Source organism: Rhea americana, unplaced genomic scaffold, assembly GCF_003343005.1.
Source record: "Rhea americana isolate MKP2758 unplaced genomic scaffold, rheAme1 scaffold_26, whole genome shotgun sequence".
NCBI lineage: Eukaryota > Metazoa > Chordata > Aves > Rheiformes > Rheidae > Rhea > Rhea americana.
In genome coordinates, this window is record NW_028186379.1 from 3328407 (window position 1) to 3345383 (window position 16977).

At 41.6% G+C, this 16977-nt stretch overlaps 1 protein-coding gene across 2 annotated transcripts in view; it reads left to right on the forward strand.

Annotated features, from left to right (window-relative positions):
* Positions 1–15870, forward strand: part of RFTN1 (raftlin, lipid raft linker 1) — a 95720-nt gene extending 79850 nt beyond the window's left edge. For both annotated transcript variants that reach the window (XM_085307508.1, XM_085307509.1), the window contains 3 exons: positions 8829–8932; positions 9784–9865; positions 13461–15870. In XM_085307508.1, coding sequence (XP_085163634.1) covers positions 8829–8932; positions 9784–9865; positions 13461–13889 — 615 coding nt within the window. In that variant the 3' untranslated portion in view covers positions 13890–15870. The remainder of the gene's footprint in view (positions 1–8828; positions 8933–9783; positions 9866–13460) is intronic.
* The last annotated feature ends 1107 nt before the right edge of the window (positions 15871–16977 follow it).

The following is a 16977-nucleotide window of genomic DNA, read 5'->3' on the forward strand; positions in this document are numbered from 1 at the left end:
GGCAACACAATCACACCAGTCACTCTAGTACCGCAGCTGTAAAGGGGAAGACCTTTTAGGTAGACCTAGCTGCAGTAGGAATGCACAAATAATTGCATTTGCTTCTCCCTGACCTCCTTCATGCTGAAAGAAGAGGTATGTTCTGAATAGATCCCTGTAGGTTAGATCAGTTTACATGGGTTTATACATTTGTAGAATAGTCAAGTGAATGTAAAGAGTGTGTAAAGAAACCATGCTGGCTTTTTTTACTAATATAAATGCACACTCAGATCAGTGGAAATACTGTTTAGATCAGATTCATCAGTACAAATTTGCAGCACATTTGACACACGGGTAGGTAATTAAAAAGTTGGGCTTATGATCGCAAGGAAAAAGAAGATACCATTACCTAATTTTTAAAAGTTCTTTTTGGTATATTGTTTGACTACTCTGGTCTGCCAGAAATAAATGTTACGTATTTATAAAAGCAATGCCGTATCTTCCAGCTTAGAATATATGGTAAATGATGTAAAATCTGAGGAAAAAATCAAGCCAGGCACACACATGCAGAGGAGTATCTTGTAGCAGGGTCCTTTCAAGTGTTAAAGCCGTGGTAGGTAGAAGTATGAAATTTTGCCCTTCAAAAGTGGCATCAAGTGCCTCTCTTTGGGGGACATGATGGATACATTTCCCACCAACCTGAAGGTGAAAGATGTGGAGAAGAAAAAGCCTGTGGAAGCACTGGGAAACCCTTTGCTGAGGCCCTTCTCGTCTAGAGAGAGAGAGGAGCTGAACGCCTCTGTTTTTTTTTTTTTTTTTTTTTTTTTTTCTCCTGAAATTTGAATAACTGGCTATTCATGCCTCTTGCTTTCTGAGGGATAGGTAGATGCCTAGGTTGATAAAGTCATCAGAGGGGTGAAAGACCCCTCTGGAACCTGAGGGAATCTGTAGTCACTTGCCCAGTGACTCCAGAAGACAAAGTAGCCTCTCTGTTGAAGTCCCTTGGGATTCACCTTTATTTACTATGAGCGTGGAATAATGAAGTGCCAGAGGAAGAAACTGTAAAGTGAGAGATATATAAAGGAGGAGACTGAGTTCAGTGATGACAGACAATGTCCTAAAGCCAGTAAGTGCTTTGTTTCTATGAAGGATTAATTCAAAGCATTATCACAGAGATAGTTTTGGAGCACTGGAATGTCTCACTAATCTAGACTGATTTTTTTCATATAGGCTCAGCTGTGATCTAGATTAACCTTTTCGAGTTGTCTGTCCTGTTTGTGTGTGTTTGTACCACGTGATGGACAGCACGAAATGAATTTGTGTAATGGATCCCTATTTTAAATTTGCATCAGATTTGATTATCTGGATGAGCTGTAGTCTTGTTCAGATGTGGTCTGAGCTGAATGTGAATTTATTGTGCCGTTTCCCAATTGAGAAGAACGGACAAACAAATGAAAAGAAGCCCAGGCACAGCAAAAGAAAAGGGCCGGCGTATAGCATGTATTGGGTCCACTGAAAATAGGCTACGAGCAACCGAAGGTTTCTGAATGAAAAGGTGACGCTTTCCTGGTTAATCCTGGAGGCACAAGAGAGGGCTTGGCGCACCTCTGAGCAGAGAAGGTGCTGCGTTTTTAATTGCTAAGGCTAATAGAGAAAACACGCTGAACACCGGCGTGCACTGGGTCTGCGTGTAAAATGTCATTTTGTGGAGGATGCAAAGCTTGCAGCTGTCACGGCATGTGGTCCCGCCGGGCAGCCACAGGATGTAACAGCTCCCAGGAGCTTAACTCCTTCTTCTCAGGCAAAGTGGAGCTGTGGCATCCTCCGCAGATGACCGGAGGACTTCTAGTGACAAAATGCTGCTCTTGTCCCTATCACTTTAACTCTAAAAATGTCAGGGCACATTATTTCCACTACTGCCTGTGAGATCTAGCATTAAAACTTCTTTGATGGTGTTAATTCTGCTTGTGTAGGCAAATGGGGGTAGACAGCTCTGATTAATCAAAGCCTGCATGATTTCGCTCTCCCCAACTCTAGTCCATCACCTTCTCTTCCCCGTTACTCAAGACAAAATAGCTAATACTGTCAATGAAGTTGAGTGCCTTAACATTTATTTTGAATTTCTGCATTGTTCTTACTCTGAAGTCCTGTTCATTCTGAGGATACTGTTCCTTAATTTATTTTCTCATTGAATGTCTTTAGCTGGTCGTTCATTACTTTTCAGTTTTCTGCCGTACTATGTCTTTGGTGTAGTGACATGAATTAAAATCTCAAATACATCCTAAAGTTGCTGTTTCCCTGGCAGAATGGGTCGGGGTCAGTATCAGCTGTAGACACAGTAAACCTCTTAGAGCGCAACATATCAAAAGATTTAAAAAATGATCTCTGCTGAGCCTAGGTTGCGAGTTGTCTTAATGTAAGYCTTTAAAAATATTGCTGGAAATGAGGGTTTAATTTGTCTGTAAATCTGATTTAGATCATATGTCAATTAAGCTACACTGTATTGTCCCCRGCCATAGAAGAGAGACACGACCAGCTCAGCAAAGGAGCTGATGGTGATGGGCACAAAATGCGATTCTGTGAGCGACCCTCTGTATCATCCAAAGGACATCTCTTGTCTGGGCATAATATTTGATGTTTTGCCCCTTGTTGTTTTTTAAGAAAAGCTGAAAAAACCTACAGGAGGCTGTTATCTAAACAGGCTTTTATAATGCTGATTTCTTTCTTTTATAATAGATAAGAAAACAGTATATAGACATACATGTTTWTCTAGTGAACTGAGTAGTATGCGCTGCATAGGATTAAAATGCACTGGCTATTCTTTCTTTGATTTTGCTGATAAATTTAGTAATAAAGTGCAGCAATATGATTTTGGAACTTTTCTGATACTTGCTTGTGGAGCTGGGAGCGTTGATAGCCTAACAAAGCAACTGTTTCTTCCATGTGAGCAAAGGGCACTGGAACTAAGCAGCCAGAAAAGCACAGGATTTGAAACAATCTGAGTGAAAAAAAAAATCACTTCTTATCTGTCACGGTTTGCTTAGGCTTCTGACAGGATCATAGATAAGAATTTGTTCTCCGTTCACCCATAAAACCTTTCAGGAAGAAAATGAGCATATCAGATCTGAACTTTCCAATTAAGAACAAGCTGAGAAAAAGTACCTCAAGCTCCTCAAGTTGGAGAGACCCCAAAAGGGCACACATCCCATTTTTTTYCCCCGGCAGGGCTGGCTTGGGATGGGGGCGTGGGAAGCAGGCGCTGGCAGCCCCACACGTGGCGTTTGCAGCCGGGCGGCGGGCAGGAGAAGGGCAGCTGCAAGGTGGGCTCTGCTGTTGGCTGAACCTGGGGCCGGGCAGGACCTCTGCGACGAGCGTGGAGATAGGTGATGCATTTCATGGTGAGGGGGTGGTCAGTGGAAAGGCTCCTTACGGACGCCGCATTTTGTCCGTGGGTAAGTTATAGCTGAAAGAAATTACACCRGGGAAGCTGTGTGGAGGAAATTTGGCCACACACCCTGGCTCCTACAAGTTCTCGGAAGGTTTTTTTCTACATTTTTTCCAAAAAACAGTTGACAGGCAAACCATGAACTCAGTACACAGCAAAAGACAGAGTGCACAAGTGTTGCGGAAACTGGGAAACTAAAAATGCTTTTTATTAAAAATTATTTTATTTAAGATATTTTTATTTGCTAGAACATATTTATTTCTTGTGCTATGTGACCAAGTATTTGGAATTGTCGTGTGGTTCCTGTGCAACGTTAAGTTTAACACATCTTACAAGACGCTTCCATGCTTCCTTTGTGGAGAATGCGCTGCATCAGTATGTTCTCCTTGTGGAGCTTTTGGTGCGTGTCCTATGCTTTGCTGAAAGCAAAACTGTCCCTGCACAAATATGCTTAYGTTTTGCAAGTGCAGGCTGTATCAGGAGCACCTAGATATTTTTAGCAGTTTATGCGTAGGCCAGAAAGTAGGATTTGCATCCACAAAAGTCACTGAGAGAAGCAGGTGTTACGGGCAACGGGGTTTTGTTTGTTTTATTTATTTTAACACTGCCATATAGACAGATGTGAATGCTGCTTAGCAGCATACATGTGCCTTGAAATTGTGACATGTGGACACATTTGAATCTGGAGACTTCTTAGAAAAACTGTCTTAACAGAATGCTACCCGGTATAGCGTTAGAGCCTTGCTGTGTTCTCAAACATACCCCACAGCACGTGAATTCACTTATCACGAATAACCGTAAAAAAGTTGAATTACACATACCCAGAATAACGAGTAGAAGCCTGACTGTGGATTTGTTTGTTTGTTTGTTTGTTTGTTTTAATTGGGTTTAAGTTTTCACTAAGGTCCCAACCCTGCAGCTAACCTGTGTCAGTGACCCGGCTGCCATCAAAAGCGGCCGGTTGTTGCTGAGCAGCCGGGCGTCCTCCCGCGCGGAGCTGTTACCCGCTGGCGGGTTTCTCAGTGAGCGTAGAGTAACAAGCTTCTGCAGGGTTATTCATTAAAATTTAGGAGAAGGTCAATACCAGAGGAGCATGGTCCAACTTCTGTTCCTGGATCGGTTGTGCAACTTTGCTTTTGCTTACTATAAAGGTTTTGTAATGGATCGATAATGTCAGGTAATTAACAGAAATGACTGTGGAAAAAATCCAAAAGTGGAGCAGAAAAATCATTCGTGAGTTTAGAGCATGGATTTGTTCTCCTTGTCTTCTGGGTGTTGCTGCAAACACAAAACATTTGCAGCAGCTTTTACCAGGTCATTCTCATGCAGCCCGTATGCATTTAACGTCTCTCTTTTACTTTTCCCTCTTTTTCAAGAGTTGCGGAGTGCAAGTTTTGCCTTCACCACTTCTTTCTCCCTTCAGTGAACTAGGAATAAGATTGTGACTCTGGTGGTGGTGGAGACGTGTAGACCAGGGCTGGGCAGCAGCGCACGTTGCCTCTCTAAGGGGTTATCGAAGGAGTTTTTGTAAGGAACTGGATGCGAATGCCCCTCCGCTTCCCCCCATGAGCAGTAGTTGTGCTTGTGAAGTGTCTGTGTTTTTCACTTCCCGTCCTCTTTGCCATCTGTCCCCAGATCTTAGTACGCAGCCTGTTAGGATTTGCCCTCAGGGGTTTTATTAAGGCTTATTTAATGGGATTCTCCATCTTCCATTCTTTAATCCACCTTGGAAGAAAATATTAAATAGGGACAATCCATAGCTGCCTGGTAACTAAATCACACTCACTTAGCCCAGGAAAGAATGATTTCTAAAGAATGTTTTTCTGTCTCACAAGAGCTTAGTAGCTGCCGTGTTTATTTTCTCGCTGTGGTTAAAATTGCTGCAATGGCGGGGGAAAAAAAAAGAAAAATTGTTAATGCAGTTGTTTATGTGGCTTGCCCTAGATATTATCTTTATCCTTTTTTAATCATATTTTTTTAAAGTTTTTCTAATAAGCTAAAGCTACTGTGAGAGAAGAAAATGTTGAAAACAAACAGTAAAACTATAAATAAAATGAATTCTTTTCATGTGTTACAAGTCAAGGAAAAAACCCAGCTCAATATGCTCTGGCTTCTTGACACTCAAGGTGTGATCAGAGATTACTTATCATCCACAGGAGAGTGGGAAGCAAGTTAATTAAAATTTTCCACCCTTTCACGGAATGAAATGTCTCCCAGTTTGATACACATTATTATTTGAACACTTCTTTTTCAGCAGAGATCTGGCATTACTTTCTACTCCTACTGGTTTTCAAATCCCAATTTGTTAGCTAGAAAGAGCACTGCAGTTTCATCTTATGAAACCGTGTGTTTGAAATTAGATTTCCATTGTCTCAAATAATAATAGATAAAATAATTTKAATGATCTCCAATATTAAGCATAAAATAAACACAAGACGACCCCTTTCCTCCCCACCCAGCCCCCAGTGTATTGTTTGTTTAGATGCATTTTTGCTTTGCAAAGCATTCARTATGACACCAATTCTTTGCCTAACTGTCCTGAAGGTCTGTACAGCTGTGCCTCCTGCTGCAGCACAAATCCCAGCRGTGGGATAGGATTACTAGTGATAACTCTGGATGGGAAGGGATAATTAATTTTCCATGGTCTTAAAGCTGCAATTATCTAAATTTGGAGGTAAGAAGCTTGAAGCCCGTATGAATTCCACTCATTTATTCAGGAGTAAGTCCTTTTTCCGTGTCTGTCGCCTTCAGGCACAGCTAGTTATTCGGAGCAGTTTGGAGGAGGTGTGGACCTCTGCGTGATGTACACACTTTCTTTTCCAAACAGGCCAACGTGCAGATTGTGGTTTTGGGTAGCAGTACATACAGAAAAGAAGAAGTCACCATACAGTTTTGCAGCACTCCTGCAACAGATCTTTTTCCCCTTTCCAGATTTTTTTTTGATTTTCTTGAAGCTTAATTTACTTTAAATTAATCTTAAATTCAGTTTTGTTTTTGAACCTTTACCTGTTCTTTTCCCTTCTGCACCATTGGGATGGTGAAATACAGCATCATCTGCTGCAGATGATGTTTAAACCTGACAAGTCAGACAGGTCCAAAGCCAGCCGTGTCTCGCCASCCGGAGCCTGCGGGGACCGCGGGCTGTGGCGGGAGTGACAGCACGTCCCCGGAACGGTTTGGCTTCTGCAGCAGCCAAGTGAGCTGTGTCTGTTATGAGTGTCCTCCCTCATTGCCCTAACATCGCTCTGATTTTTGACGTTTGTTGCATATCCTGATATAAGGAGAAGGTTCTCYTTAGTAATCGCCATCCTCAGGCAATGAATTTGAAACAGAAATCCTCTTTGAAACACGAGATGTTGCYTGGGGCACAAAGAAGGTTTGCTCTGCCCGTCTTTCCTGACCTGCTGTCCTCACGCTCTGGGTATGAGTGAGCGGCTTCTGTTTTTTTCCCCTGCAAACACTGTTTGACAGAGGGAATGTTTTGGTCAGATGCTTTTGTGGGTCTTTCCCGGTGCCTCGTGGCAGGGCTGTGATGGCAGATGGCTCTCATCCATTCTTAATATTCCTAATGTTGCATATTTTAATCTTTATTTTCGGAGCACTGTTAAACGTAGGAGGCATTATTGACCAATTTGATAAATTGCAGCATGTTATTAATCTGCTTTCTTTAGACATTAGTTGTTAAAGGCATSTAGATGTGTCATCCTCTTTGGATGCTCTTGTCTAAGAACTGGAAAGAGGAAGGAAACACCCATCTTACAGCAAGGACAGGGTGGGAAGAGCAAGGAGGGAAACGGGAATCTGTGGAGACTCTGAATCTGCCACGATCACGGCTGCGTGAGGAGCCCTGGCAGCTTCCGAGCGGGTGCATCAGACACCATTCGGTACTGCCCTCCCCTTGCAGGGCATCTCCTTCCTCTACGAGGAATGCTGGTCTGGACGGGGTGGTGGAGTAAAGCAGCCGTAGCTCGATAAGCCCCTGAAAGTGTCTGTACAGAAATCACAAGCAAGGTTAGTTCAGTGAGATCTTGCATGCACTTTCTGCAGGAGATTTTTCTAAATATTCTCCTTTTTAGCAGGAGTGGTATAGCTCCTTCAGCTATTTGCATTTGCAGCGAAGATCAGGTTTTTAATAGGTATAATCAGGCAATCATTCAGTTATGAAGATATCAAGTGACCTAAATTACTCTCATTAGACGAAAAGAATAGTTCAGATTGGAAATCACTAAAATACTTTGAAATACTACAGCCAGATTTGAATTAATTCTGAATCAAATGACTGTTACTCAGAATAAGTGGATTTTTTGGAACTGTTCTGATTATAATTTACTGGAAAAACTATTGTACCTCACCGCGTTTTGAGAATAGGCAATTAAAATAGCTTGCAAGCACAAAAAACCAGTGTACWTGCATGGGGCAAATATAACTGTTATTCTAATGGTATATAGTTAAGTTTGTAGAGACTAATAGYTACTATTTGCCTGCTCTGTATTTATTAAAATTAAAAACCAGTAAATGTGCTGCGGTATGTATTTATTAAATTAGTGAGAGCCTGGGCGATTAGCTGCCCCCCCTGGAGCAGTCGGTTGAAATCAGCAGTCATTCTCCATGGGAGAATTACAGCGTTTGCTATTCAGCAGGGAGAAAAGTAGCAAGGACCTAACTGTGTAAAATCGGCGGTGGGATAAAATCAGTTTATCGGTGGATAAAAAGTTTTAAGGCGATGCYTGTGTGTTTTCTGTGCGTGATGGAAGGGATTAGACCTGTGCTAGACCTGTATTTGTATTTTCCCTCTGCTGCCCTTGAGCCGCTGCTGCGGAGTGACCTGGTTGATGTGAGCGCCRGTCCCGCCTAGGCAAGCGCAGAATCCGGACCAGGCGGCGTTACCCTTTTTTTTTTTTGGTTTGTTTTTTTGTTTGTTTAACTACTTGAATATCTTTTTGCTTGGAAGGAGATGATTGTTTTTTGGCTCCTGTTATTTAGCCCCACTGAAAGTTGCCGGGGCCGGTTTGTGCGGGGGGAGCGAATTGGTCCTGTTTGGCTGTGGAGCGCCCAGATGCCATGTGGCTGTGGAGCCCTAGGGAGGCAGGATGCAGGCGGCGTACAAGCAAAATCGCATGTTTACTCCTTTAAACCAACCCAGTCAACGGTTTGGGCTGATCGAGTCTTTTGTCTCGTGTTTTTGAATGTTTTCCTTCCTGCTTAGCTGCATGCACAAAGCAACTTTGCACTTCAGGGCAAAAACGCCTCTCTCCTTGCCAGAAAACCCCCTCACACATTTTTCTACTTTTTTTTTCTTTCTTTCTGTCTTGTCTTTTTCTTTTTAAGTCAGACTGAATGTCACACGCCAAGTGGTGATGCTAACTGCTGGGGTTTTTTTCCCTCTCCMCCTTCCTTTCCCCAGGGAGCCGAGGTGCAGGCGGATTACGTGCCGCTGCTGAACTCCCTGGCAGCCTACGGCTGGCAGCTCACCTGCGTCCTTCCCACCCCCGTGGTGAAGACCAACAGGTACGGGGGCGATGTGCGCCRGTCCCCGGCGGGGAGCAGGCGCCCGGGAAGGCCCTAGAGCAAAGTCCAAACCTGCGCTACGGTTTGGAGTCACGCGTTGCCTCGCTGTCAAAACTCGTTTTGCTCGTAGTCGCTGCCTGCCTGGTGCTGGTGGAATGCAGCGTCTCGATGGTAGCCCTGGGGGTCTACGTTGCTCTTAGTAACATTTGTGGGGTTTTAAATAAAAATGTACAAAACACACTTGGTGACTGGTGAAAAGTAGTCATCCCAACTGTTAACCACTGGGACTACACATTCCGAGTTTTTTGTTCCCAGTTGATTATTTCTTTGGTCAAGAATGCATTTATATATACATGAACATAATCAGTCCTGATTTTTTATCTTAAAAAAATAAAAATATGCCTGTTTCTGCAAGAGAGCCAGATGAAGACTGATACTGCCCATAAAAACCCCAACCACAGAAAGGCCATCCATGCTGGGGGAAAGCCAGTATTCAATATATGTTTAAATACACCAGTGAACGGAAAGTCATCATTATGGTTTGTAAGCCCTGGACCTTAAAGGTGCATGTCTTCTCACCCTCCCTTCTGGCTTTCTGTAGCCCGTTTATAATGTCAGTGGCACGGGCCAAGTTGACCGTGCAGCAGGGCACCCCTGTGTAAGGGCAGGTGCCATTTGCTGGTGCCTCCTGCCTTGCTGCTTAAGGACACTGGGGACGGGCTGCGTTTAGGTCATTGTTCATTGTATTCTTCTTTGACCTGTAGAAATAAATGACTGAGATGGATTTGGGGCTTTGAATGGCTGCATGTGGATTTAATCATTCTCAGGAGCATCCATTTGTTTCTTTTCAGGGAGGGGAATCTGTCCACGAAGCAAATTGTTTTTCTTCAGAGACCTTCTTTGCCCCAGAAAGCAAGGAAGAAAGAATCTAAGGTAAATAACCTTGGCTACCTGTCTTTTTTTTTTTTTTTTTTTTTGCTGGCAGTTTTTTAATACTTTAATTGATTTCCCAAGGAAGTAAGAATGGCCTGTTCAACATTTCTGTGATACAGGAGCTTGGCGAAACAGCAGCAAGACCCAATGAATTGAACGGTTCAAATGAAAGAAACAGAAAACGCTCAAGTGACGTGCAAGTTCCTGTATTTCATTCTCTGCTAATCTCATGTCAGCAGAAGAGATGTAGATTTATCTTTGCAGCTCTGCCCTAAACCTCCRTACGTGACCTAAAACCCTCTGCCCATATTCGCTACCTGCAAGGTGGAAGCAGCACTGTTGTCTCTCACCCACTGCCTGTCTTTTCCATTTAGACTGTGATCGCTTCTTAGCTGCTCGTGTAGATGGAGCCTAGCACAGGGCAAGCCTGATCTTGGCTGGTGTTTCTAGCTGTGGCTTGAATGCTGATGACTTCTGCTAGAATTTAACAAAAAAAGTATCGGAACCCAGCTAAAATAACTGAGAAGGTCGTTGACAGCTCCTGGCCCGTGTGTGTGTGTGGATGCGTGGCAGTATTCCCATCTCCCTGTTTAAACGTGTAGTTGTGGGAACTGCAGCCCAAACCCACCATGCTGAACGGCAGCGCTCCATGCRGCGTTCTGGAGAAGCACAAGTTGTTTTCATCTAAAAAGCCTTCACTGGTTTGGAGTCTGGTTTTCCGAAAAGTCATCTTTTAGCTTTTAGCTTTGGATCAGGAAAATATTTGAACTGACCAAAGTAGGAGCGAGCTGCTAGTAGCCTGGCTGTGATTTAGGATTTACCCTCTCTTATTAGCTTAGCTGCAGCCTAGATTATCCTGTGATCCTCTTCCAAAGCCCATTTTTCTTGGTTTTTCTGTTTTCRGGTGATTAAGGGGGTCTTGGGATGAGGGCTGAATGGCTGTATTCAGTCACTTTTGTTACCATTTTGTGTGGGCTTAATGGACGAGATGGGAACCTATAAACCATTGTGTGTCTTCAAATAGATAAGTCAGTATGATACTGATTTCTTGTGCTGTAGAAACAGATGCATACCACCAAAAATGATTTTTTCATTTACATATTTTAAAACTTATTTAATAATGTCTGGCTGATAAAAGAATTTACTTGTAGGCATTATTAAATAGATGGACATACATGGGAGGAGAAATTAATGAAATCCATTTTTGGTCCAAAGGTCAAGAAAAATGGGGCATACTGATGAGAGTTACAGAAAGATTTGCAAGACTTGTTCAACAGCTGGAAATGGTTGTTACAAGTCACTTAAAAGATGCCAAAAAGCATTTGATTAAGTTACTGACTGTTGCGCACATACAAACTCCCAGGCTCTCAGATCTATTGATTTGGGAGTTTAGCAACTTGTAATACAGTATGTTTAAAACATTTGTAGATAAACACTTTGAGGAGGGAAATAGATTGATAAGACTGAAAGGAAATTTTAGTGCTGGAAACTGATCCATCCTATCTATGTGCAGCAACCAACTGTTGATCATTTTAGGCAGATAAACAGAAAAGGAAACACACAAGGAGTTGTAAAATTTATTTTGCTTTTTTTTATAATAAAGAAGTATTCTTATTAATGCAGTTTTCAGCCAGTGAAGTTCTTTCACTCTACAACCGGTGAGGCTTATTTCAGCAGAAACTAGCTGTATAGATTTTTGTGAGATACAACATGTACACTTGTATATGTATAAATATATGTATGCACACATGTGCAGACACACACAGAGTCTCCTATAGTTTAATCCTCGTTACATTCAGGGCCCTGCTCCTACCTTCTGTCAAAGAGAGCTTTGAATTAAAGAGAGTGTTGTGGGTGTTCTGAAAATCAAAGAGGAAAATATACAGGTGTCTGAATTGTAACAGCTGAGCTGTAAAATTGAGATGTCACCTTTCACTTAAATATTTTTAAAATTAGAGAAAGGAGAAAGTTAGCTTCCTCAAAATCAAAACAAGAAGAATGTTGTGAAAGCCAGKTTCTACCTATTAGTGGGATTTTTTTTTTTTACATTAAGTTCTGTCTAGCAGAAGAAAAGAGCATTGCTGCATCATTGCAATGTAGCGAACTTAGTTTTAGTGGCCTCTTTGATTAAGAACTAAATAGCTAAATCAAAAATTTATGAGCATATCCTTCTCTTRAGCAATTTTGGTACAGACGTGGTTGTAGTGGGAAAAAAAAGGCTTCTGGACCACAGTTGAATTTCCTGCATGTCCAGATGAGATGATTTATGTAGTGTGGAAAGTACCAAGCATTTCCTCCTAAACCATCACTGAGTTTGCATCACCTTGGATACCACTGAAGAAATTCCGTGCATTTTCCCAAGTTCTTATTAAACTTTTGTAAGATGGCTCACCAGTGGCTTGGCACATGCTCTAGCTTTTCTTGGGAAGGTCAATTAATGAATTGGTCAATTTTTGACCAATGAAGCAGATAAGTTAATGGCACATTTGTCAGACTTTTCCATGTTGTACCTATTGTGTCAGTATTTCAAGGTATTGCTGGTTCTCTCTTTTTTTTTAATAGTAGTTAAAACAGGTCTCCTGAAATGGCGGTTGTGGTAAGTCTTGTGGTGAGTGCTGCAAAAGGCAGCTTCATGCTTTCTCCTCAGAAAGCTTTTATGCAAATTGCTCAGAACATTTTACAGTTTGTTGTAGTCTTTATCACTTTATTTTAAATATTAAGTCTTTAAAAACATAATCTAAAATCAATTTTGGCTTCTTTGACATATTTATGGTTTAATACAAGCAGATCAGGGGATACATTTGGTGCTTTTCAGCCTCTCAACTGGCTTTGAAAGGTTTGTGAAGGTTTCAAAATGCTGGTTTCACCTTGCCAATACTAGTTCTCTGGGAACTACGGGCTTCTGGATAAGATAAGCCTTTGGAGCCGCTTTAGAGTAGCTCCATGCAGAGGCTCTTCACACAGTCACATAGTTGTCCCTTCACACAGAGACAAGGTCCCTTTCTGGACACTACAGAATACTTGGATAACTTGCTTAAAAAAATGTATTTGAACATGTGCACTGTGCAAATTGCCAACATAACATGCCTTCTATCCAAACATGCAGAACAAACAATCTGATCTTTCTACATTTTCTCTTTTAGCACTGTTGCCTTCACAGTGGGTGAATACAGGCATGTGCATCAGCCAGACCTCATTAGTTCTCTGCTAACCTGAAGAAAAAAATTAGAATAATACTGTAGGATTGCTTCCTCTGCCTGTGTTTGTGCTGCTTTTCATTTTCTTGGTTTCCACACAGTGCAGATTGTCTGCCAGGATGCTGTGGGTTATTAGCTCAGTGGTGAAACATCCTTTAGAAAGAAACCTATTAGGCATGTAAAATAGCAGAGCCTCTCTTCTGCAGGTAATAGCTACAAACTTGTAGGCACAAACGATCTGAAGCTATCTGATTTACTCCTTTTTTAAATCTTAGATATTTGTAGTGAAACTAACCCTTGAATTAAAACTAAATAAAAAAATCATTTTTATTGAGGAAAGCAAATGTCTATTGAGTTCGTTTCAAATGACCTTTAACACTAGGATCTCTTACTTGCAGTTTCACTGGAGGTTCTCCAAAGAAGACATGCACAACAAACAGCTGAAGAAATCCATGAAGGCTAAAGGAAGCTCTAGGGAGAAGCAAATGGCAGAGGAGGAGCAGGAATTTGAGATTGCAGAGAACACAAGAAACTTAGAAGCGCAAATGTCGACAAGAGGAAAGCCCGATGTGGAGGGCGACGTTATAGACTTGGGAGAGGAGGCAGCGAGGAGCGACGACGGGGGTACCCAGGAGGACGGGGGATCGGAGGAGACGCGTCGTGCCAGCTGCAGTACTGAACCAAGTGAAACGCAGGTCTGCCTCCGTCAGAGCACGTCCGAGTGCTGCGAGCAGGAGGTAGCAAATGGGGGAGACTGTGCTCCTGCGACCGACGGCTGCAGCGGGAGCGATGGGCTCGGACCGGACAYGGACTTTTCCTGCGAGTAAGACCTGCGTTTCAAGAATCCTGTGAGTTGCTGATACTTTGCCAATAGAAAAGAACAGATTGTGCTAATCACCCTCACTAACTCCATTGCTCAATTCAGCGTCTCCTTGGCATCGTACTTACTTGGCTCCTCAGCTCACCAGTTTCTTGATGTCTTAAGTAACTGCAGGGCCTGGGCTTTTTAACCCACAGAGGCAAATTGCAAAATTCTGTGTGCTTTGCAGAGTGGGCAAGATACAGGGCCAGAAAACATGCTTGGGTTTGCTCTGTGACTGACGTTAGCAAACTAGGTTTGTATCTAGTTCAAGGCAAACATTCCAACTGGTCAGATTTTATTCTGTAATACTTTTCTGTCAACATATCTTTGCTGGAAAAGATATAGTGCCATATGTTATTTCTTCATTAAGCTTGTAGTGTCATGACAATGGTATTTGGGCTTAAACAGGCTGAAATTGGAAAGCTTAGACAAGATGGCTGCATCTGTGTTTATCTTGAATAACATTTACTGATGATACGCTCTTCTGAATTTTATTAACTCTTGCAGATATTTAAAGCAATAAGCAAACTGTGTACCTGTATTAGGTACATTGGGTAAATGACCCCCCTTAGTAAATTTGTGTGAGGCAGATGATTCCAATATAAAATGTGATTTCCTATTTTCTTAAATTTATAGTCTGCTTGCCAATCTACAATTTAAGAATAATTGCTGGGGTTTCAGAAGATAGAAAAGCAGAAAGAGAGCCTGTAAAATGCACTTCTTTGAATGTGTATCTTCACTAAAAATGGAATTAAGTGTTGCCTCTCAACCTTTCCATGTGATTCTTCACCACTTCCTCGTTGTTATAAAATGTGTTGTGGGAGAGAATTGAAATGACATGCAAATAGCAGAGGTCAGTGGCCAACAAATGTCACTACATGTCGTTGCAGAATACAGATACATTAATAGAGGGGCCTTTTTTATACAAGTAACGAAGTTTTAAGACTGATACATAAAACATAATTCTGCAAAATAACCAACATTTTTACATTTGGAACTATATTGAGATAATTACAAGTACATGCACATGCATAATATGTTTTCTAAAATATACCAGTCTTCTCCAGGTACTTAAGTATTCTTTAAAATGTAAGAAGTAGTGGTTTCCCTCTTCTTAACCAGCAGTACCACCTTCATCCCTATTTAGAAGTGGTTAAGTAATCTGGTGATAAGGTGAGAAATATATTCTAAAGTCCCTTGCCATTTTTTTCTTAAAGCAAGAACCCTGTAAGTAAGTGATGTATTATTTTTTCCCCTTGGCTAATTTGTGCCTAATAATTTTCATTAGTCTTCAAATCAAAATGCTGTACAAAGAAAAACTGTGTTTTTCATCAGATGCTATTTAGAATGGTTTCAAAAGTACTTTCCACACCTAAAAATTATGCAATTGGCAGAACATTGCAGAGATGGGAAAAAAATCATAGCATTTTGAATATTCATCTAATTTGGATAATGGCACTTGAGTTTAAAGTATTCCATTTCAAACATAGAAAACATGGTAGTCCTTTTTTCATTGATTGAAGAGTATTTATTTTGAATTTAGTGGTTTAACCACATGACTGTAAATAACTTCTTGTGGTATTCTTCAATTAGTTCAGTTTCTTAAGTTTAGACTGAAGTTCCCATAGGCTCAAGAATCTATTATTTCATTTATTCTGCTTAAATGCAAGGTCTGTGTTCTGGAAAGTTAGAAGTAATTGTCTGCAATTCTTATTAGCATAGGATCCTTTTACTGATGGTTTTTGTTTTAAGGACTAGCTTTATACTAATCTTGTTTAAAATTCACTGTATTTAATGAACATTTTGCTAGTAGAAAGTGTTGCAATATAAGGAACTTGTCAAATTTGAATAGAAAGCATTTATTGCATTGCAATTTGACTGTGTTTAACTGGATCCCAACTGCTTACAAAACTAAAGAGAAATAAAGTTCGTCCAGAGGTTTCCTATTTGTGGTGATTACACAATTGCCAATAATTTGTCCAAAAGAAGGAACTCAGGGTCTCTTGCTGGTGGGAAGCTTCTAGCTACTGAGTAGTTACTAATACTGGGAAACTGGCTACAGTAGTTYGCTGTCACTAGTCTAACAGAACACGTGAGGCTCTATGAGGTGGTTATGCTTGTTTAGCTGAAAGTGTGATTAAAAGCTTAGTTACCCTCCTTGCCACGGATCCAGTAAGGGTGGGAAGAGATGAAAAGAACATTGACATTTTTTTCTGTTTAAAAAAGCAAGTGGTTTTTGGTTTTATACTCACATAATCAAATACAGCTTGTGATTTTGAGTGGCTCTGAGTTAGCTCAGCTGTCTCAAGTTGTGTGTGTGCCTTCACCACACCCCTATCTCAAGGAAACTAGGTGAGCTTAAATCACCTTGAGCGCAGATGATAAAAAAGTGATTTGAGTTGTCAAAGGCAGACTTGGGGTACAGCAGCAAGGCTGGGCAGCTGTTAGGGCATTTTTTAATCTCAGCTGCCTTTGCCACTTGGGGCTTGAAAAAGCAAGAACCCTGCAGCAGCTAAGGAAGTGAAAGCAAGCACTTGGCATCCTCCTTGAAGCCTGAATCCAGAAGAGAAACAGCTGTGCCAAGCTTAACTCATGTGTCTGCACACCTGATCAACATGGGTTATATTCCAACAGCAGAGAGGCTGTATGTGGTAGAAGATGGAACTGGAGTTTGGCTTGAGAGGTATRGCTTCTATATTAATTTTGTGGGGAGGGGGAAAGATTCCATATGTACTTCTCACCTAGAGCTGCCCCCTGRTCCAGAGCAGGGTTTGTCACCCCAGCAGAAGGCAGCAAGAGGAGTTCTTCCCTCTCCCATGGAGAGATGGCATTTTAAGYCCAACTTAGTCTTCTCCCAGATCAGGCACAATATCCTGGCAGGGATGCAAACTAACACCTCTCTCCTAAGGGCARCCTTGAGTATTGCTAGGGAAGGAGCTGATGGGTTATGTTACCCTATGCTAGGCATGGGCAGGTGGCAATTAGGCATGACAGCACATGCAGGTGGTGTGCTGGTGTATTTTTTTTTAAAAAAAGAAAAAGCTTCCTTGTTA